This window comes from Pongo pygmaeus, chromosome 11, assembly GCF_028885625.2.
Source record: "Pongo pygmaeus isolate AG05252 chromosome 11, NHGRI_mPonPyg2-v2.0_pri, whole genome shotgun sequence".
Taxonomy (NCBI): Eukaryota; Metazoa; Chordata; class Mammalia; order Primates; family Hominidae; genus Pongo; species Pongo pygmaeus.
Genome location: NC_072384.2, coordinates 74,520,350 through 74,543,654, shown reverse-complemented (window position 1 = coordinate 74,543,654; position 23,305 = coordinate 74,520,350). Strand labels below are relative to the sequence as shown.

Below are 23,305 nucleotides of genomic sequence, written 5' to 3'. Positions count from 1 at the left end.
AGTCATATACCTCTCCCATGCATACCACTGTGGAAAAACTCATTTTGCCCTTATTGGCACATTCATTTCAAAATTTCTAATCTATAAATGTGTCTGTTCTTCAGATTATCTTTTGAACTGGTTATATCATCTGCCTGATCCCCTCATTGATTAATGATTACAATTAAACTTTTAATGTGTTTATTTTTATATCTGTATGAGTCATGATTTTCCTTTATTTGTGAATTATCTTTAAACAGCAGTTAGATCCCTTACTTTGATTTTTTCACTTAAATATAACTGTATCTTAATATGATGAATAATTTATAAGAAACTTGTAAAGTTTGTTATTCAATTCTAATTTTGACTTAAAATATGATAGCAGTGTATATATAGAATTACTATGATTATTTTCCTAAGCCACGAGGCAGTGACAGTGGCTTCTGTTTCTCTTCCTCCCTGCCCTTCCTCCTTCCTTACTTTATAGTATAAGAAATTAGAATAGATCCAAAGCTACAGTTGAATGCTGACTGACTTACTAGCCTTTAATTCGGAATATACCTCTGTAGATAGCAAATATCAAATGCATATTGTTCTCCTTTTCCCCTTCTACTTCTCCAGACAACGGAGCCATTTTGAAGTACGATGCAGAACCAAATCTTCAGCTGAGAATACTTATTTTTTAATGTATAATCTTTATATACATATTCTCTAGACTGTTACCTGAAAAAAAGTACTATTTTCCAGTGTAGTCATATTATTTTCATGTATGTAATGTGCTAGCTTTTAAGAAGCATCATATAGACTTCCAGACTAGGTTTAAAATGCTAAATTGCCTGCCTGTGTGTATCAATTTTCACAGGGCGAGCAAAGGAGATAATGATTCCTTTGACTTCTGACCCGATGACTACCACTGTAGGCAAGAACAACGTTAAACATTTTTGAAATTTTATAGATGTTTTAGTGTCATTACCTGCAGAATTTTATTGTTGGTTTTTTTTGTTTTTTTTTGTTTTTTTTTTTTGGGAGGGGGGGCTACTGTCTTGAACTGTAGCCATGGAAAAGTTTCCTTACTAAAAGAAATAATCAGGAATAAGAAAAAGAAATAATATAACATTGTTGGGGAGAAGAGAAGGGAATTAACATTTATAATACTTTTATTGCTTATTTCTACTGTTTTCAAATTTCCTGTGGAGAGCAAAATACTTCTACATTAAAAAAGCTCTTATTGTCTTTGTTGAAAATAAGATACAAGAAGTCAGACTTTAATTTGAAAAAATATAATGTAGTGAATTAGATTAAAATGTTTATGTATGAGGAGAATAGGCCCAGCATGGTGGCTCATGCCTGTAATCATAACACTTTGGGAGGCCAAGGCAAGAGGATTGCCTGAGCCCAGGAGTTCAAGACCAGTCTAGGCAATGTGGCAAAATCCTGTGTAAACCAAAAGTATCTGAGACAGGTCTTAATTAATTTAGAAAGTTTATTTTGACAGAGTTAAGGATGCATGCTCGGGAGGCAGGAGTGTATGCCTTTCTCTAAAGATGATTGTGAGGGCGTCAGTATTTAAAGGGTAAAGGGCAGATATTGGGGAAGGAGGAAGGAATTTGAAAAAGGTGTGGGTAGGCCGGGCACGGTGGCTCACCCCTGTAATCCTAGCACTTTGGGAGGCTGAGGCAGGCAGATCATGAGGTCAGGAGATCGAGACTATCCTGGCTAACACGGTGAAACCCCGTCTCTACTAAAAATACAAAAAAATTAGCTGGGCGTGGTGGCGGGTGCCTGTAGTCCCAGCTACTCAGGAGGCTGAGGCAGGAGAATGGCGTGAACCTGGGAGGCAGAGCTTGCAGTGAGCCAAGATTGCACCACTGCACTCCAGCCTGGGCAACAGAGCAAGACTCCGTCTAAAAAAAATGGTGTGGGTAGATAAGAGACAAATGGTTGCATTCTTGAGTCTTTGGTCAGACTTTCACCAAATATACAATTTACCTTGTGAGGGGAGATAGGGAAATAGTCACTTAGGCCTTTGTCTAGCTCAGTGAATCTGCATTTTTCCATCAGAGGAAGCAGTCAGATATGCATTTGTCTCAGGTTGGCACAGGGATGACTTGGAGTTCTGTCCTTTGTCCAGTATTTGTGAAAGTAAGCTATCAATTTACATTTCCAGGGTGAAAGTCAACAGAATAAAATGGGAGGCAGGTTTGCCTGATGCAGTTCTCAGCTTGACTTTTCCCTTTGGCTTAGTGATTTGGGGGTCCTGATAATTTATTTTTCTTTCACACCCATCTCTACAAAATTTAAAAAATAATCAGCTTGATGTGGTGGCATGTGCCTGTAGTCCCAGCTACTCAGGGGCCTGAGGTAGGAGGATTGCTTGAGCCCCAGAATTCAAGGTTGCAGTGGGCTGTGCTCACCACTGCACTCCAGCCTGGGTGACAGAGCAAGACCTTGTCTCACAAAAGAAAAAAAAAAATGAAAGTAGTTCATTGTTTATAAAACTGCACAGTAAATGTTAATTTAATGAATTTAATTGATATTTTAAACATTGTAAAATGATTGATCTGCCGTTCAGTTATTTATTGAATTCCTATATTGTACTATGTATTTTGTGCCACATTCAATAATGGTAGATTAACTTAAAGTTTTTTTCTCCAGTGAAATAGCATATAACATTTATGCAAACCATGCTATTGTTAACAGAAAAACCAAACATTGTAAAATATTTAAAAATTCATTCTGAGCCAATATGAGTAACAAGACCCAGAGAACATTCTCAGGAGCTTGTGAGAAAATGTGCCTGAGGCAGTTGGGTTAGTTCAGTTTTATACATTTTAGGGAGACAGGAATTATGAGTAAAATCATAAATCCATACATGGAAGAACATTGGTTCAGCCTAAAGAGGTGTTATATCTTGAAGTGTTATAGTCATAGGTGGATTCAGATATTTTTTGATTGGCAATTGGTTGAAAGAGTTAAACTTTGCTTAAAGACTTGAAGTCAGTAGAAAGAAATGCTTGAGTTAAGGTAGAGGGAGTTGTGGAGACCAAGGTTCTTGTTATGTAGATGAAGCCTCTGGGTAGCAGCCTTTGGAGAGAAATGATGGTAAATGTCTCTTTTAGACCTTAAAGGTGTCACATTCTTGTTTAATCACTCCTAGGTCCAGGAAAGACCTAGAAAGGGAAGGCCTGGCTGTATTAATGGAAATTCTCCACAGTTGCAAATTCCCCCACAAGGGATGGCTTTGCAGGGCCTTTTCAAAATATGTCAAAGAAATATATTTTGGGATAAAATATTTGTATCTCCTTTAGAATCTGCTGTCTATCATATGATACTATACCAGAGTTGGATTGGAATTTGGTATCTTATTGCCACAGTTCTGTGTTGTCAGCCTTATGATCTCTATTTCAATGTTAATGCTGGTCAGTTGTGCCTAAACACCAAAAGGAGGGGGGGTATGAGGAGGCATGTCCAACCTCTCTTCCCATCATGGCTAGGAATTCAGTTTTTCAGGTTTCTTTGGGGCCCCGTTGGCCAAGAGGGAGTCCATTTAGTTGGCTGGAGACCTTAGGATTTTTGTTTGTTTGTTTATGTGGTAAAACATTTTATAGGCATCTTTTATTTTCAGTTAGAAATCATTTTTCTTCTCTTCACTTCTCATTTTTCCTACCCATTTTATGGTATCATGAAAAAATGTTAACTACTAAATACAGAAAATTGGAGAAAGCAAAGCATATAATTCAATACAAGTACTCATTTTAAAACATATCTTAGTTACATTGAGTTCAACCAGTTTTAGTCTGTAAACAGTTTCCTATTATTATTAATTTATAAACAAGCATATAAATGTTTGTGTAAGCATAAAGATGTTTTTCCTATAGCATGTAACACTTGAAGTTCCTCATTTGATGTATTTGCAAGTAAACTAATTTGGGGTTATTAATAATCATTTTTATATTACGAATTCCTTAATTTAATTATCCAAGTACTGTTATATTGTCTCTGAGTTTGAAAAGATGATTCCAAATCACCACTGAAATAGTCATACCTTAGATCTCAACAAAACATCTAAATGCTATTGTAGAGGAAGAAAAACTTCTCTACCCTATTAGATTCAGTAGCTGGGATTTTTGGACTATACTGACAAAAGGCAGATTAGCAGGAGAAAAGGTTGATTTCACATGCACATGGAGAGGGGGATCTCACAGAAAAGAAGTGAAAACACCAAGGAGGCAGTTAGACTTGGGGGTTATATACCATTTTAACAAAGGGTGATAGAGATAAGAGACTAGACAAAGAAAAAGGGATTTGGGCTTGGCAGGGTGGTAAGTTGTGGGAAGGAAATATGTGATAAATAAGAATTTTTAGTAAGATTTGTTATGCAGACTCAGGTCATCTCAGGAGATAAGAATTGTCTCTGGAGTTGGTTTCCTCTTCCTAGTATGGTAGAAGAGTACATCTTTACATATGGAAATTTTCTTTACAAATGTAAATTTCTTTTACAAAAGGGAATTTATGCTATGTTTTTAGACAGAAAGGGGGAGTACAGAAAGTGTCTATGTTTGATGTTTCTAAATTGCCTTCAGTTTAAAATAATTCTTATGCCAATGTAGCATGTTTTAGGGTAGTATATTGTGATCCCCTTTACTATCTAGACATGAGAGAAAAAAAATCTCAACTTAAGTTTTGATTGACATTTCAATTATAAAAATACAGGAAAGATGAAATTGGTGTGTGAATTTTATTTTTGATATAGTGCTTATTATATATAAAAATACTCACTTATCAGTGCTTACCTAATTTCTTTTAATTCAAAATTATTTTGGGTAAAGCAAATAATTATTTAGTAATGTAAGGCCATAATCAATTGTTTTCTGAAGATGATTACTTAGGCAATTAATGGAGGCAGATTATGGACTTACTGTAAGACTATTGAATAAATAATCAGTATTTGTCTTGGATTGGGAAATGTAATGGATTGCCACACCATTTGCAGCCACCAGTCTCACTACTGTCACACTTCTTTGTACTTGTCCAGGATTTTCCTTGATAAGTAGAGTATTTTCAAAAACTCTCCTTTAACCTCAGTGCCATATACCTTCAACTACCTGCAAATATCTCATGATTTGAAGGAAAGGTCATGATCTCTTCTCAAAATGTTGGGGAACCCCATTCTAATGTGTCTTAAGCTAATCTTAATTTATATTGTTGGCTGGGTGCGGTGGGTCGAGCCTGTAATCCCAGCACTTTGGGAGGCTGAGGTGGGTGGATCACGAGGCCAGGAGATGGAGACCATCCTGGCTAACACGGTGAAACCCCGTCTCCACTAAAAATACAAAAAGTAGCCGGGCGTGGTGGCGGGCGCCTGTAGTCCCAGCTACGTGGGAGGCTGAGGCAGGAGAATGGTGTGAACCCAGGAGGCGGAGCTTGCAGTGAGCCGAGATCAAGCCACTGCACTCCAGCCTGGGTGACAGAGCGAGACTCCGTCTCAAAAAAAAAAAAAAAAAAAAAAGAAAATCATATTGTTAAAGGTGATATTAGGTATATAATTAATGTACGAATACATTTTTAAGAGTTATGATATTATGGTCAAGATTGAAGTTCCTTTTATGCCTTTTCCTTGGCCCCCTCAGGTCTGTTCTCCACCCAGTTTCCTTGAGGTAACAATTTGAATTTGGTATGCATACTTCCAGATCTCTATTTATGCCTTAAATACATATCATGTGTGTATGTGCTTTTTCCTAAACAGTGTCATTCTGTATTGTTATTTCATAATTTATATTTGTATTCAATCATTTGTCTTAATGATTTTGCCATGTTAGTCTCGATAGATCTACATTATTCCTTCAAACTGTATATTATTTACATTATAAATCAGGTTAGTTATTGCCCTATTGGTGTATATTTAAAATATTTCTTTTTTTTAATGTATGTATGAGTGAATGAATGAATAAATGAATGACAGCGTCTTACTCTGTCACTCAGGCTGAGAGTGCAGTGATGTGATCATGGCTCACTGCAGCCTCAACCTCCTGGGCTCAGGCAATCCTCTCATCTCAGCCTCCTGAGTAGCTAGGACTACAGGCATGTGCCACCACCAAAAAAATATTTAAAAATATTTTGTAGAGATAGGGGTCTTGCTATGTTGCCAGGCTAGACTTGAGCTTGTGGCCTCAAGCAGTTCTCCTACCTTGGTCTCCCAAAGTGCTGGGATTACAGGTATGAGCCACCATGCCTGACTAACCCATTTTAAAAATGACTATGAACAGTGCATATGAGAACATTCTTATTCACGTTTTCATGTGTACATGTGTATGTCTTCCTTTAGAGTAAATACTGAGCATTTCACATTTTTAGTTGGAAAGGACACTGCTAAATGGTTCTTTTGAGTAACATTTTATCATATAATGCTATAGAAAACTAATTATCTAAGACTTAAACATTGAAATTTCATCTTCGTAAGCAAAGGTTTATTCTCAAGCAGTTGCCTGACCCCACTCTGTAAGCTCTGGACTAAAACTAGAATAGCCATCATCTGTAGCTGTAGGAGCCAGCTGACATATTCTTAGTACATTGAGTTTTATGAGCAGAGATATTATTATGGAACAAGGCCAAATCAGGTGGAACTTACCTCGGGAAGATAATAAATAACCTGACTACAACCTCACAGATAACAGAAGATTCATGAGGGATAAAGTATTATTTAAGTATATGATATGGTTTGGCTGTGTCATCACCCAAATCTTATCTTGAATTGTAGTTCCCATAATTCCCATGTGTTGGGCCAGGGACCCAGTGGGAGGTAATTGAATCATGGGAGCAGTTACCTTCATGCAGTTCTCGTGATAGTGAGTGAGTTCTTACGGGATCTGATGGTTTTATAAGGGGTTTTTCCCTCTTTTGCTTGGCACTTCTTCTTGCTGCCGCCATATGAAGAAGGACCTGTTTGCTTCCCCTTCTGCCATGATTGTAAGTTTCCTGAAACCTCCCCAGCCATGCGGAACTGTAAATTAATTAAACCTCTTTCCTTTATAAATTACCCAGTTTCGTCACGTATGTCTTTATTAACAGTGTGAGGATGGACTAATACAGTATAATTTTAATGAAAAGTTAAAATCATGACTCTCCTATAGATATGAAAATGAACACAGGTTAAAAATTTATTTTACTCATAAAATATGAGAGAACTAGGCAGATGTTATAATCGGTTGAAAGGAAAACTCCAAAAACTCTTATATGGAGTCAAGGAATATTGAGATGAATTGCACATGGAGACAAAACTAGTTTTTCCACTCGGAGAGAGGGTAGGGAAAAAGTCAGTTCAACTGCCAATATGCAGGAAAAAAATGTATCTATTAGTTACCTACAACTTAGGCAGTACCAAAATAGCTCAGACAAAAGGCACTGGGCTAGAATCTGATAAGCCAGTAGGATGTGCTATAGATTAGGTGTCCCCAATCCCCAGGCCATGGACCAGTACCACTCTGTGGCCTGTTAGGAACCAGGCTGCACAGCAGGAGGTGAATGGTAGGTGAGCCAGCGAAGCTTCATCTACAGCCACTCCGCATTGCCCACATTATTGCCTGAGCTCCGCCTCCTCTCAGATCAGCGGCCATATTAGACTCATGAGAACACGAACCCTATTGTGAACTGTGCATGCAAGGGACCTAGGTTGCATGCCCCTTATGAGAATCCAATGCTTGATGATCTGTCACTGTCTCCCATTACCCCCAGATGGGACTGTCTAGTTGCAGGAAAACAAGCTCAGGGCTCCCACTGATTCTACATTATGGTGAGTATATAATAATAATAGAAATAAAGTGCACAGTAAGTGCAATGTGCTTGAATCATCCTGAAACCATACCCCCACTCCTACCCTGGTCCATGGAAAAATTGTCTTTCACAAAACCAGTCCCTGGTGCCAAAAATGTTGGGGATCACTGCTATAGATGATGCACAATTTTTTATTGAAGCACAAAAGTTTTTCTATGCTGTGAGTAACTATATCAAGTTTGCTGAAAACAATATCAGATTTGGCATCTAAGCTGTATGCAGAACTAAGGGAGAAGATCACTGAAAAGATAGGCTTTGAGTTGCTTTGGGAACTGCCATATTTAACCAAATTCAAATGAGTCAGTGTCAAAAAGACAGAGGGCTTGTTCCCTTTTTGCCATTTTTGAGTAAGAATCCTAATTGTGCCTTGAGCCCCACCACTTGAACAAGTAACCTTGAATAAGTTATGTCATCTCTCGGATGCTCAGTTTCTCCACTACCATGATTCTGCAATCTCACTAGTTGGTGTATACCCAAAGGAAATGAAATTAATATGTTGATGAAATATCTGCGCTCCCATGTTCATTGCGGCGTTATTCATAGTATTCAAGATATGGAACCAACGTAAGTGTTCATCAGTGAATGAATGGATAAAAAAAATGTGGTGTATCTATACATAATGGAATACTGTATATTCCATTTCAGTATACAGTGGAATACTGTTTATTTCAAATTGAATACCAAAGGAAGTCCTGTCATTTGCAACAACACGGATGAACTTAGAGGGCATCATGTTAAGTGAAACAAAGCAGGCCCAGAAAGACAAATACTGCATGATCTCACTTGTGGAATCTAAAAATGTTGAATTCGTAGTAGGAAGAAGTAGAATAGTGGTTATCAGGGGCATAGGGAAGGAGAAGGAAAGAACGTGGTTGGGGTGGGAATTCAGGAGATACTGGTTAAAGGATACAAAATTTCATTTAGGTTGGAGGAATATGTTCAAAAGATCTGTTTTACAACTTAGTGACTATAGTTAATAACAATGTATTATATACTTGAAAATTGCTGAGGGTAAATTTTATGCGTTCTAACCACACACAAAAAAAAGCATGTGAAGTAATGTGTGTGTTAATTAGCTTATTTTAGCCATTCCACAATATATACAAATATCAAAACATCATGCCATATACCATAATACACACACACACCCCTTTTATTTGTTAATTATAAGTACATTTAAAAGAAAAGGTGAATTTTGCCCAGAAAAATAAATAAAATGAGGATGATAATACTATTTCATAAAGACGAAGTAGAATAATTCCTATCTTATTTTGAGGATTCAGTGATCTTTAAATGTAACTGAAACACTTAGCAAATAGCAAGAGCTCAATAACATAGTATGTGGTGTCATCAAAGTACCTACTAGGGAAAAGCTTTTTTGCTGTTCCTATGATTTTGTAGTTGGAGTTGGCATCTTGTCATTCAGGACTCACTTTAAATGTCATCTCAGAGAGAGCTTTGCTAACCACCCAGCTTAATAAGTACCTCACTAGTCTTCCCTTTTGTTACCCACTCCTATTTTCATTATAGTATTTACTACTACTTTCTATTTTCTTTTTTAAACTTCTTTATTGTCTGTCTGTCACTATTAGAATGTAAGTTCCAAAAGAATTTTGGTCTTATACAGTAATGTGTCCCGGCAGGTAGAACAATGCCTGTCACATATTTGCTGTTCAGTGAGTGTATTTTGAATGCTCTCTGTCTTCCTGTGAAAATTCCTGGGCATTTATCTTACTGGGGCTTTTCTTAGCTATAGCCAACACACATGCCCTGATAAGCTGTGGTGAGGGAAGAGATGATGGGACAACAGAAAGGTAAGAGTATATGGAGATGCTAACAGAATGGAGAGTCTGGAGCAAGAAGGAGAGGAATAGCAGGGGAGGATGGGGGAGAAAGCTACAATTCAGTGTGTCACAATTGTGGCTATATGTTTTGGGGTGTTAAATTTTACTCTTGAATAAAGTGAAATTTTTTTCAGCTCGTTAAATTCTAGAAACTAAAGGTAGTTTAGTCCAACTACATACACAGCATTTTATAAATAAGAAATAGGTCTGGAGAGATGAAGTGACCAGTCCAAATGGCACAGGTAGCCTGCTGGTAGAACTGGGACTCCATACTCTGTTATTTGAATTCTTTTTTTAATATATGCTTTACTTTGTCACATGCACAAAATGTTGAGTTATGTTCTGCACAATTTGCATTTTTACAAATACGCCTTTTTTTTTTTGCTTTCCCAATAGGTGGAAAACAGACCAAAGTATTATGGAAGAGAGTAAGTATGGATTATTAGAAAACATTTTATAGATTGGCGTATGTAAGAGAGACAGGGTAAATGGATGCTTTTAAATGAAAGCAAGATGAAGTATTCAAGTCTGGTGGAGTTGCATTTATTTCTTAAAAATTTCAAATGTGATCTAATTGGTGAACAATATAGACAATAAAGACAAGTATAAATAAGAAAATAGCATGGGAAAATGTACATGCAATAATGTTAAGGATGCAAACCATACAAGTAAATAATCTTAGATGTATATGAGGAAAATGTACATATTTGTGTTTTTGTGTACATATATATTAGGCATATAGATATGTATATACACACACATGTATGTACAGTGGGATGTGGGTGATTTATTCTATATATTTTTATTTTTCAGATTTTCTTAAATAGTATGTATTATCTTTATTATGAGAAAAATATAATAATTCATACCACTCAGAAACAACTAATGTTAACAATTTGAAGTATTACTATCTGAAGAAATATTTTCCTAATGGATTTGAACCAAATTGAGATATACATATCATTTTATAGCCTGATTGTTCCATTTAAAATTGACAATGAGCATTTTTCTGTTTTGTGAAAAATGCAATGATTTTTGAAGTCCTTAATTTTTCAGGTTATTGAAAAACAGAAATGTAGCACTTTGGGGAAAAGAATAAAAATCACTCATAATTTCATCATTCCTCAAAATTGTTTTTTATGACTGGAGATCATATCAGATAAAAGTATACATTATAAATATTTTTAAATTATTTAAAATTCTTTATGTTTTCAAGACTTAGAAATGGATTACAGATGCACACCTATGAGTTGAGGAAAGGGTGATTTCAAAGTTAAGAACCACTGATACTCTACAATACCGTTGTATTGTAATTTATATAGTCATTCTGCTTTTGGTATGATAGGTTGCTTTTAAACTATACTATTGGAAGTAACACCATATGAAACATCCCAATACATGGGGTCTTTGGGGTTAGAAATTTTTGATCAACTTGTGCAAATAATTTTAAAATTCTTTAAATATATTGTCACGTTTTGTTTCAGAATTTGTGTTCTTTAGTTTGATTTTCTTTTAAGTTAATTGAATTTTTTTTTTTTTAAGATGGAGTTTTGCTCTTGTTGCCCAGGCTGGAGTGCAATGGTGCGATCTCGGTTCACTATAACCTCCATTTCCCGGGTTCAAGCGATTCTCCTGCCTCAGCCTCCCAGGTAACTGGGATTACAGGCGCCCGCCACTATGCCTTGTTAATTTTTTGTATTTTTAGTAGAGACGGGGTTTCACCATGTTGGTCAGGCTAGTCTTGAACTCCTGACCTCAGGTGATCCACCCGTCTCAGCTTCCCAAAGTGTTGGGATTATAGGCATGAGCCGCCGCACCCAGCCTGCAATGAGGTTATAAAAATTACAAAACCTCCTGGGTTCAGGCGGTTCTCCCACCTCAGCCTCCCGAGTAGCTGGGACTACAGGCAACTGCCACCACACCCAGCTAATTTTTTGTGTTTTTAGTAGAGACGGGGTTTCACCATGTTGGCCAGGCTAGTCTCGAACTTCTGACCTCAGTTGATCCACCCACCTCAGCTTTCCAAAGTGCTGGGATTACAGGCATGAGCTACTGCGCCCGGCCAGTTAATTGAATTTTTAAACAGATAGATAACTATATTTTACCAACTGTATTATTTGATATTATGTGAAGTTAAAATATATACCAATGTGCTAAATAGCAAGGGATAGGTTACCATCTCCTTGCCTGCAGCAGATTCAGAGCATTAGCCTTTGGACCTAGTTCTCAAAGATTGGGAAATTTATGGAGATAAGAAATTCAGGAGCCCATTGTAAACCTAGCTGTCATGATTTGAACATGCCTACTGTGAACTGTTTGAAGACTGAAATTGAAAGACTGAACCATCCCTATCAGGAAAAACTCCAGAAAATTTCCTCTTGCCCCTAGTAATGTTCCTGAATTATTAAGGTGCCATTTCAGTGCCTTTTAAATGTATCATTCCAAATTCAAGTGACTATTGTTTCTTTAGTACCAGTAAAAGCTGCAAATTTTCTTTTGAGCAATGAGTCATTGCAGTTATTGTAGGGGAGGAAAGACTTTCCCTCTACCCTCCTATGTTTGAGAGCTGGGTCTATGAAATAAACAATAGGCAGATTAACAGGAGAGAAGGTATACAAATTTATTAATTTTTAATACTACTTGCACAGGGGCATCACAGAAAAAAATAAAGTGAATACCACTCCAAAAAGTGAGATTTGAGAGTTTGTATACCATCGTAACAGGGGAATGGGAGGGAAGTTTCTGGCCATTTACGGGAAAGTAAATGATAGTTTGTGACAGAGTTTGTCTGACTGTGTTGTCGACTTTTAGTCTCCTCTCCTCCGTAAGAGTCAGTCTTCCCTGGTTGCTGAAACTCATGGGAGGACATTGGTAACAGTTGAGTTCCTTTTGGATGATCTGTCTTTAGGTAGATAGGGAGAATCAGAGAAAGCCTGTGTCTGCATTTGATGTTTTTAAAGTGCCTTTAGCTCAAAATACTCGATACAGCAAAGTGGCATATTTTGGGGTGACATGTCCTGAATTCCTTCATTATCTTTGAGTTATAGAAGGACATATAGGTTCTTTGTAAATTGTAAATCGCTATACAAATGTAAGGTGGCTTTTTATTTTTAATATGTGTCACAACTTACTTTTTTTTTCAGTGTTTTATGCCAGATTGTTACAGGTTCATCTGTGTTTGTGTAAAGAGCATGTTACTTATGTTATTTATGTTTATTTTTTCTCTATTTTTCTATGTTAATCAAAGATAAGGTTTTAGCAGGGAATGAAAACAAGTATTATAGTTGTTTGCTTTGGGCTTGAGTGTTCAGTAATGCAGATTATGCACATTATTGGGCAATCATGCCAATTAAGGACAACCCAGGGTCCTGGAAAATTGCAAACAGAGACTCAGCCAAAATTTTGGAGCAGTGCTACTAATGGAAAGAAAGGAAAATAGGATACATTTCTGTGTTTTTTTTTTTCTTTTCTTTAGCAAGCCATATGGTTAAATGGATACATAAGAAAGGAATTGTCCTCTTGAGAGAGGTGGTTGATCTTCCTTTAGATGGATGTGAATTTTGATTCCATGGTTGTTAACTGGATTGGGTAGTACTTTGGTGCTGTTCTTATCACCACAGAGAAGCTGGCTGGGGGCCAGGCCCAGAGAAACACAAGCATAGTTAAACCCAAGTGCTTCCCTTCCATTATGTGGCAGTACTTTGTCTTCAAAACAACAGGAGAAGGTGGTGGCAGTGGGACGTTGTTTTATCTTGTTTTATTGAAAAATGTAGAAAGCACAGTTTCTGAATAGACTTTGTTTCTTAGGTTTCATGGCATGATCTCCAGAGAAGCAGCCGACCAGCTCTTGATTGTGGCTGAAGGGAGCTACCTCATCCGGGAGAGCCAGCGGCAGCCAGGGACCTACACTTTGGCTTTAAGGTTGGTCATGGGCCTGCAATTACTACTGTGCTTTATTTAAAACTCTCTTAATATAGGGCTTTAAATTTTAAAAGCATCCAGCATGTAATTGAATTGGTTCTTGTTTTCTTGGGATCTAATTACCATTTTAATAGCTTTGAGACCCTTTAAAAATTCCTCGTGAATGGTAACACTCAGTAATTAAGAATAGAAAAGCTTTTTTTTTTTTTTTTGAGATGGAATCTCGCTCTGTTGCCAGGCTGGAGTGCAGTGGCACGATCTTGGCTCACTGCAACCCCTCCGCTTCCGGGTTCAAGTGATTCTCCTGCCTCAGCCTCCCGAGTAGCTGGGATTACAGACGTGTGCCACTATGCCCAGCTAATTTTTGCATTTTTAGTAGAGACGGGGTTTCACCATGTTGGCCAGGATGGTCTCAATCTCTTAACTTCGTGGTTCACCCACCTTGGCCTCCCAAAGTGCTGGGATTATAGGCATGAACCACCACGCCCGGCCTGAAAAACTTTTAAAGCATTTTGCGGTAGCTGCTTCCTTCCATTCCATCTTACCCCTTCTTTCCTGTTTGTCTAGCTTGTCAGCTTCCATCAATTTCTTGAATAAGGAAAGAGATCAAGAGAAAAGATATTCATAACTCATAAAGCTAAAGTCAGTGCCATTTCTCTTAGGTTGCCTTTTGGTTGGAGCAGTTTTTCTTTGGAGCTTTTGACTCTTCCCTATCAGCTGAGCTTCACTTAGTGTTTTGGCTTACAGTACAGTGCCCAGAAACAAATACTCCTGCTAACCCTGCAATAATAACCCAACAGTAAGAACAATAATACAAGAGCATACTTATCCATTGGACTTAACCTTATGCCAGGCCTCTAACCTCATTTAATCCTCACAACAACTCTATGTATTGTTATTACCCCCATTTTACAGATGAGGAAACAGAAGACCTGGATGGAGATGAGTAACTTGGTGAAGGTCACACATTTAATAACTTGTGCTGCTGCTATTTGAACCCAGATTGTCTGACTTCAGAGTCTTTGCTCTTAATCATTCTACATTGCTGTCTCACCAAAGGCTTGGAATAATTATCCATTGTCTTTGTTCATCCCTTTATTTGTTCATTCGTATATACATTCATCTATTTGGAAAAGACTTAAAAGCAGAGACTTCTGAAGACAGAGGTCAAATATATGAAATTTCTTTTGGTAGTCACAAATAGAGAATAGAAAGTTGACGTTAATGTTTAGGACTAACATGTCTAATTCCTTCTCCAATCACTTATACCTGTGTGAGCGAGCAGGGCCTGCTCTGATTCCTGTCCACAAGATTTGATATTAATCTTTCTGTTAAATAGAATGATACAATTCAGTATTATTTCATACTGAATGCTGAAATAATTGTATACTTGGGAGAACAGAGCTTGTCACAGAAGTTCATGGAAATTTGCTTTTTATGGTAAATTATAAAGTGTAAATTCTCCTTCAGTTACTTAATTATACTGTTTTTTTCAGGTTTAAATTGTGGTATACAGGAAAAAAATTCTGGTATGGCAATTCAAATACCTATTCAATTTACCATTAATTGAATTAGAAGACTGATTTGGGGTAAATCACAGAATTTCTTGAAGTTGGTTTCTTCATCTTTCTACTCCTAACATATTATAATTCTAGAATTCTTCACCACCTTATTTCCAAATAGTCTGGTCATCTGATTATCTATGGTAAACAGCCTTGATGTAAACGCTGGTGGTCCAGAATAAGGAAGGAAGAAGGTGAGGTAAAACGAGAAACAGAAGCCTCTCTTTCTTTCCCCTTGGTTGCCATTTCCCCTGCATTTCTCCAGGATCACATAGAAGTTATAAAACTTTAATTTGAACTCAGTTTTTCCTAACTGCAAAATTCAAGTACTTTCACCACATTACGCCACATTGCCTATCATCTTATATCTGTCACACAGTTTTCACCAGCTGATACCAGCAAATACTTGAAGGCTAAGGATTTAGTTTGGAGAAAAGTAGCACCCAGACCTTCATATCTCTTTCTCATTCCTGCCTTCTTGCACTCTCCCATTCTAGTCATGGCTTTACATTTATAATCACTTCCCATCCACTTTGGCCCAGTAAATCTTGATGGGAATGTTTCAAATTCATATCTCTGGGGTAACTTACAGTCTTTCTTTTGTTACTGAAAATTGCCGTAAAATCATTACTTGGAAAAGAAATAATAGTGAGTAAAAAGGGGCTGTAATGGTCATAGATAGAGGAATTTTACTCACAATATACATTTAGTAATTTATGTGGCAAATATGATTGACATTTTCCTTGTTTTAAACTTGATGTATGGCTAGGAAGTGTTAAGCAAAGTCTGAAATAGAAGTTGCATTGATATATGTATTATTCTTATCTGATACTCCCATTTCAACTGATGATTCTCCCAGTTCACATCAATTTGTTTTTAACACACGTAATCCATTAAGGGGTAGCCAGTTTGTCTATTTTACACCCGTCAGTGTTATTTATGCATTTACTGTGTCAACTAGGGGCTCTAAAATTAGGAATAAGTCTTTGAACTTGATTCCTCATAGGCACCTCAATCTCAGTATATCTCAAACTGAACTCAACACTTTTCTCCCAAATATGCTGTGATATCTATATTTCCTTTATTAGCTGGTCACATTATTATTCAGTCAATTCCATAAGACAGAAACTAAGAAATTATTTTCAGTTTTTCTTTTAGGTGTATTTTATTGTATTTGTAAGGCCTGGCAGTATTCATCCAGAGGCCCCCTACCTTACATTATACTACACACTATACTTCATATCAAATACATATTTTCTGCTGTTAAAATTGTGTAAGGATTTTATGTAAATTGCTTTTGAAATTAACTTTAGTTTTATAATTTTCTTTTTTTGTGTTTTGGAGCCATACCTTTCTTTTCATATTTCATATTTTTTATGTTTCCATATTTTTCACTTTTCTTGGACTCTGGGAAGCCCTGGGTACTGTACCTGTATGATAATGATTAAGAGGACTTTTTCTTTGTTGCTCATCTCACACAGCCAAAACCAACAATCTTATTTCTTAAGTATTTCTCAAAATTACCTCTCCTTTTCAACTCTAAGCCACTTTCTGGACTAGTTAAGTAACTGCCTAAGAAATGTCTGTGTGTCCAGCCTTATCCTCCCCAGTACTATAAATGATCTGCCTGAAAATCCGATGGTGTGATCAGCAAGGTTGTAACGTTAAGTAGGGCACAGAGTTTCAAAGAACATACCTCCCTCACACACTGGCATCTCTCCTGCACTTAAAGGAGACTAGCCCTCCACTGAGGACCCTAATGAATGCTATGAGGTGCTGTTTAGGGGAGTGTGTATTGTATGTGTGCTGTCACACTACCAACTTTCTGCAGTCAGAAAAGAAGTTTTCACCATGTGGCACAGCAGGTTTTCTATGGGTGAGATATTTTTTGCTCTTCATTTGCATCCTCTTCCATGCCCCATCTCAGCCTAAATTTTAGGCTGAGCCTTGTCAGGCTTTTCTACCTATGCCCATATTCATCTCTTGACTCAGGAAAAATGATTTTTACTCAGTGAAAGTTTGTCACACAAGGGAAGCATATAGACAGACATTTGCGTGTTCAGGGTGTGTAGTTGAAAAGAAGATGCTAGCCAGCCACTTGGTTATGACTCATGAAGTGTTTCAAAGTGATTCTCGGATTTTCTGTATGCTGATTTTGACAACATTTGTATTCGTTGTAGTTTAATGAGATACGGCAAATATCAGTTACAAGTAACCTAAATTAATTTAAGAGGTTTGATTGAAAACACATGGCTTTCATCATTTTAGAACTAATTATTTAAAAGATAAGTTTTATAAGACACTCTAGTTTTTCTCATTAAAAGAAAAAAATACTAGGTTAAGTTTGGACATTTTCTATGGGCCATTTTTCTGGTTTACTATTCCTGACTTCTGCTGTTTCTGATCTGCTGTTAGACCCATCCGTTGAGTTTTTAATGTCAAATACTATGTTATTTAGTTCCAGAATTTTCATTTGATATTTGGAAACAGTGAAATTTAAGGAGGTGAAAAACCTTGTGGAGAGCTAATGTGAGTGAATATATGAAATGATCTTTTAAATATTTGATATCTACTTTCTCATTGTCACCACTGTCCTGGCTAAAAACCCAAACAATTTATGGGTATAAATGCAATCATAACCCATTCAGAACTAATTTTTTTCTTGCTGTTTTTATCTAAACATTTTATTTTTGGGGGGATTGCTGTAAATGCCAAAAGGCCTTTACTAACTCAACAAATTTGTATCATTTTTTTCCTAATGGCTGTTCACTTTTCCTGCCTTAACAAAAATAGTGCAAATAGGTGAACTATAGCCTAAAATTATGATCTTACTATTATTTCTCTTAAGTCATCCATGTATTGCAGAGCACATTTGCTTAGACTCTGTCCAAGAGTTTTCTTGGAAATTAAAAAAAAAAATTCTTTATCAACGTTGGACATTTAATATGGCATAAGACTAAAGTTATGCATTAACTTTGACTTATTATTGGGCTCTCTGTCATTGTTGGTTCCCTTTGACATAAAATACTTCTTTTTCACAATGACTTAACCTGCTAAATTTGTTCATTTTTACTAAGAAAAATAAATATTGTGTGTATTTCACTAAAACTACAAAAGAAAACTGGAAAGAGAAACATTTAAAATGTTAACAACTTAAACAGGAACAGTTTCTATGTAATGTATAGATTGAAAGAATAGAGGAAAATCAGAGAGAATAAGAAATTAAGATTTAAAAAGAAAACTATCAGAAAATAATTGCAGTTACCCACTCTCACTGTTAGAACTTTGGAAATGAAGTTGTAATATAGACTTTAGAATTAGACAAACCTGAGTTCTAGTTGCCTGCCTTATTTTGTATATTTAACCTTTTCAAGCTTTAGTTTCCTATTTATAAAACAGGGATAATAATCCCAGTATATCGCAAAAGGGACTCTTTAAAATTCTGTTATTAGCAGCATCCCGCTTTCAAGAATCATATTCTCTATCCATTGAGATGCTTTCAGCCACAAGTATTACCTGACATTCAAAATAAGCAAACTCTACTCACTTAGACATAAGTTATTTAAGGTAATATCTCACATACTAAGTTCAGAAATGTAATAATAGCATGGATGGTCAGTATTCTAGTGATGTTATGAAGGACTTGTGATCTTTCTGTTTGTATTCATGGCTAGTCACAGCATCAGCTTCAGTCTAAGGTTGGTTTTCCTTGCGGTCAAAAGATGGCTGCCAGTGCAATCAGAATTGTAAGATTTCTTGTTTATGCCCGGCAGGAGAGTGTAAGGGAACCTCTCTTCTCTCTTGCAGTATGCATCCTTTCCTTCAGGTTGATAGGGCTAGCATGAGTCTGCCTTTCCCATTTTTGGACCAATAACATCTCAGGGAAATGCATGTACTGATTGCTTGTCTAACCTAGCACCTGCTCCTAGAACTGGGAAATGGGTCAGCTTCTTCCGGAAGGTAAGGCTTTGGAAGGAAGAATGAATGACCAAACAAAATCTGGTTTTCTTTTCTTGTTTTAAGTGAAGGAAGAAGGTTGGAGGAAGGGAGGGAACGTGTATACCAGTTAGATAGTTAACTATAGCCAAGTATAGGCTGTACTTAGAAAGCAGTTTCTTTGTTAGGCAGATCAACCCATGGTGTAATTTTTCAAATATTTTAGCTCTGGTCAATCTCTTACTAAAGTTGTATATCTAATTTTAGCTTTAGTAAATACTGTAGTAAGAAAATCAGGTGTGAGTTCCAAAGACAGTTTTATGTGAGGGCAGGTGTCAAAGAGTTTTGTAAAATAGGTTTTGATAATGTTCTTTTGCCTATAATATTTTAGAAATTTGATTTGAAATGTTTTCCAAACTGACTTTAGGTCAGCATTTTAAAGGTGATATGGAAAACCTAATTATATTAATAATTTTAGCATAATGAAATCCATAGATTTTTTATTAATATCTAAAAATATTTATCCCTGGTATGTCACTAATATGTGTCAAGGCCTTTTCATGGAAATTGGAGGGGCTTGCTCTTCACTGTTAAATTGGACAATTGAAATAATTCTCCAGATTCTGAATTATTAAAAAGAGCAGCATTTATTGAGCTTCTATATCCTGCCAGATACTATTCAAGTGGGTCAAGAAAGAAGACATTGAAGCTAGCTCTTAAAGGTAGACTGGCTTACCAAGTAAAAGGGTAGAATATGATGAAAAACAAGCATTTTGGGAAGAAGAAATGGTGCTGGAATGTAGAACAGCATGGAGCATTTCGTGTATGGCAGTCTGCTGAGGGACTGGGAGTGTGGGAAATTTTAGCACTTAGTGTGCCAGGAGAGCCTAGAATTTCATGCTTAAGAATTTGGGCTTTATCTGTAGGAAGTGGGAGTCATTGAAGGCTTTTAGTAGAAGACAATAGGGTTACATGTATGATTTAGAAAGATCATTGCTGGAGGAATTAAAATGCTCAGTGGAAAGGGTAATAGGAACTATGTTTTACCAGAATTATTTGGGTAATTAATTTAGTAAGCAGTTTTTCTTTGACTATGGAGAACTGATATTTAAAAGGGCTTCTGTATACCTTATAGATTTTAAAGGGTTCACTTTGAAGAGAACTGTTAACTCCAAATTTGGCAACTCCAGAGACATTTCTGTTAATCTGACTCATTTTAGCTTCTCTAAATTGGGAGAAGAACAAAGTGACATGTGCAAGAGTCTTGATAATCCCCAAACCCTGTATCTGGATATTTCAGGGCATATTTGGACATATTCCAGAGAATGCCTTATACCTACAATACTTGGCACTTTCCTGTTGATTTTATGCTGACAATAAAGTAAGAATTATTTGGAAAAATTTTAGTAATGGAGAACAAATGATAAACACTGAAAAAACATGATGTTTGGGAAAATTATATTTTCTTTTAAAAATATGTCACATTTCATAAATTCAGAAACATAAAACTTTTATCAATCTGAAAAATAAAATGTATTATACAGAATAGTATGTATAGTATCATACTACTTATATAAAATATCGTACCTATGGGTGTATATTTAAATAGAAAGGTGTCTAAAAGAATGATCACCAAAATGTTTGGTGTTTATCTCTTAGTGACTAACTTAAACATGATTGTTACTTCTTTGTATTTTTTGAGTTACCTGATTTTTTTTTTTTTTTTACAATGCACATGTATCACTTTACAAACAGAAGAAAAAAGAAACCAAAAGAGCTATTTTTTATTTTGAGAAGAAATGAAGACATTAGTTGCAATGCTGGGTCAAAACTAAAGATAATACCTCCTAAATCTCCAAAGATTTGACACTAAACAGAATGTATCAATTTATTTAAGTAATTCCTTGGAAGAAGGATTGGTCAGCCCTAGGGCAATAGAAAGAAAAGTCATAGTGGCCTCTGTTCCATCCAAGGTCTATACGGGAGGGGAGTCCTGACCAGCATTGGCAGTGCTGTCTCTGGCATGGAGAGGAAAAAGGAGCCACATGGGTCTCTCTGCCATTAAACGTAATCAATTGAATTTTTTTTCCGGCAGTAGTTCCCAGAGCCTATGAGTATTGTTAATAACAAACTCATTTGATCATGAGACCCCCTTTTCATGGACTTTCTCAGTGGAACACACTTTGAGAAATGTTCCATTCAACATTTGATCCTTCATTTCCTCTTGCTTTGGAACTCATGCTCACCAAGCAGCCTTCTGATTAATGACTTCCCGTGTTGTCTGTCTACAGAGTGAGAAAACTTAACATATATAGGCTGAGTGTTCAGAGCCTTTGAGTTATTATTTCTCATTTTCAATTAACAAATTAAGATTAAATGCTGGGACTACCGGGAGGAAAAGAAGGAAGAAAATCTACAAGGTTTCTTCTGTTTGGTAAATTCAGATAAACATGCACTCCCCAGTCCTCATTTTTCCCCCCTTTTAAAAAGACACCCTTTTTTGATCAATGAACCTAAAATGACTGCTTGCTAAAGTGTTAACTTGATAGAGAAAAAAATGTTAAGGGTTAATTGCCTCACTGATTCTTTTTCTTCCTGTTTTCTCATTTTTTTTCCTGGACTAAAAAAAGACTGCCTCCTATCCAAAGAGTGTTATGAAACATCTACTGAAGGCAACCAAGCACTGTTTCTGTGTATTATAAAATTGCATCTTTTTTTTTCTTACTCTGTTTGCAAACATGGCTTTTGCATGTTCTCATATCTTACTTTTTTAAAACTGTTTCTTCAGTTATATAGCATAGCAATTCACCTATTTCAAGTGTACAGTTCAGTGGTTTTTAGTACATTCACAAAATTATGACACAATCAATTTTAGAACATTTAATCCCCCTGAAAAGAACCTCTATACCCATTTGCCCTCACTTTCTGTTTCTCCTGAGCTCTCCCAGCCCTAGGCAACCACTAATCTACTTTCGTCTCTATTGATGTAAACAACCTAGACATTTCATATAAATGGCATTATATAATATATGTTCTTTTGTGACTGACATTTTTCCCTTAGCATAATGTTTTCAAAGTTTATCCATGTTGTAGCATGTATAAGTACTTTGTTCCTTTTTACTAATGAATAATATTAGAAAAATATTCCAATAGTTGATGGACATTTGAGTTGTTTCTACTTTTTGGCAATTATGAATAATACTGCTGCAAATAACGTTATTATGAATAAAATTGTGTACAAGTTTTTGTATAAACATACATTTTTATTTCTCTTGGGTATATACCTAGGAGTGAAGTTGCTGGGTCATATTGTAACTCAAAAGTAACCTTTTGAGGAATCATGGAATGGTTTTCCAAAGTGGTTATATCATTATAGTCCCACCAGCAGTGTATGAAGGTTCCAGTTTCTTCACATCCTTTTCAACACTTGTTATATCTCTTTGAATATAGACATCCTAGTATATGTGAAGTGCTATCTCATTAAGGATTGATTTGCACCTTACATTTTGGGGCTAATAGAAACTTGTACATAAAGAGGATGACGGTCTCTCCAGTTACCTACTTTGCAAAGAACTAGAATCTCATGTGTGTATCTGTTTTAAGGTACAGTGGAAGACATGCTAGATTCTCTTAAGATCTGTTTTTTTAGTAACTAGATACAGTCCTAGCATATGTTGATAATGTGATTCCTTTTCTGTGAATGATTTGGAGCCACCAAATATTTTTTAATGGACTTAACAGTTTTATAAATATAATAATAGCTAACATTTCCAAATCTTTACTCTTCCAGGCATTATGGTAAATACTTTATGTGAATTATCTTTTAGATAACCCAAACTTTTTCTGGCACCCATACGAGGTGATAATGTGTGGTACATTAAGGTAAATGCATGAGATTGATCATGGCCCAGTGTGACTGGCTCAAGGACTTCAATGTATCAGACACTTTTTGGCCTCTGAAAGGCCTGGACAGGTTTGCTGTCTTGTAACCCGTAACCTCTGTTCTTGGCAACAGGTTGGAAAATTAAGTTTTATCTATAAAATAAGACCATGTGGTAGATACTATTATTTTCCCCATTTTACAGATGAGAAAACCAAGGCTTAACTTGCTCAAGAACAAACAGCAGTAAAACTGAGAAATATAACTTGTTTAAAAACAATATGCGGCCAGGCATGGTGGCTCACGCCTGTAATCGCAGCACTTTAGGAGGCCAAGGTGGGCAGATCACCTGA

The 23,305-nt window shown here is 36.3% G+C and overlaps 1 protein-coding gene across 4 annotated transcripts in view; it reads left to right on the top strand.

Moving 5' to 3' along the window:
• The window catches only part of CHN1 (chimerin 1), a 207,985-nt gene that overhangs the window by 78,074 nt on the left and 106,606 nt on the right, over positions 1-23,305 (top strand). For 3 of the 4 annotated variants that reach the window (XM_063647624.1, XM_063647626.1, XM_063647625.1), the window contains exon 4: positions 13,461-13,574. In XM_063647624.1, the coding sequence (XP_063503694.1) occupies positions 13,461-13,574 (114 nt within the window). Of the gene's footprint in view, positions 1-10,049; positions 10,082-13,460; positions 13,575-23,305 lie in introns of all 4 variants that reach the window. The other variant, XM_054476902.2, reaches the window with a different exon arrangement.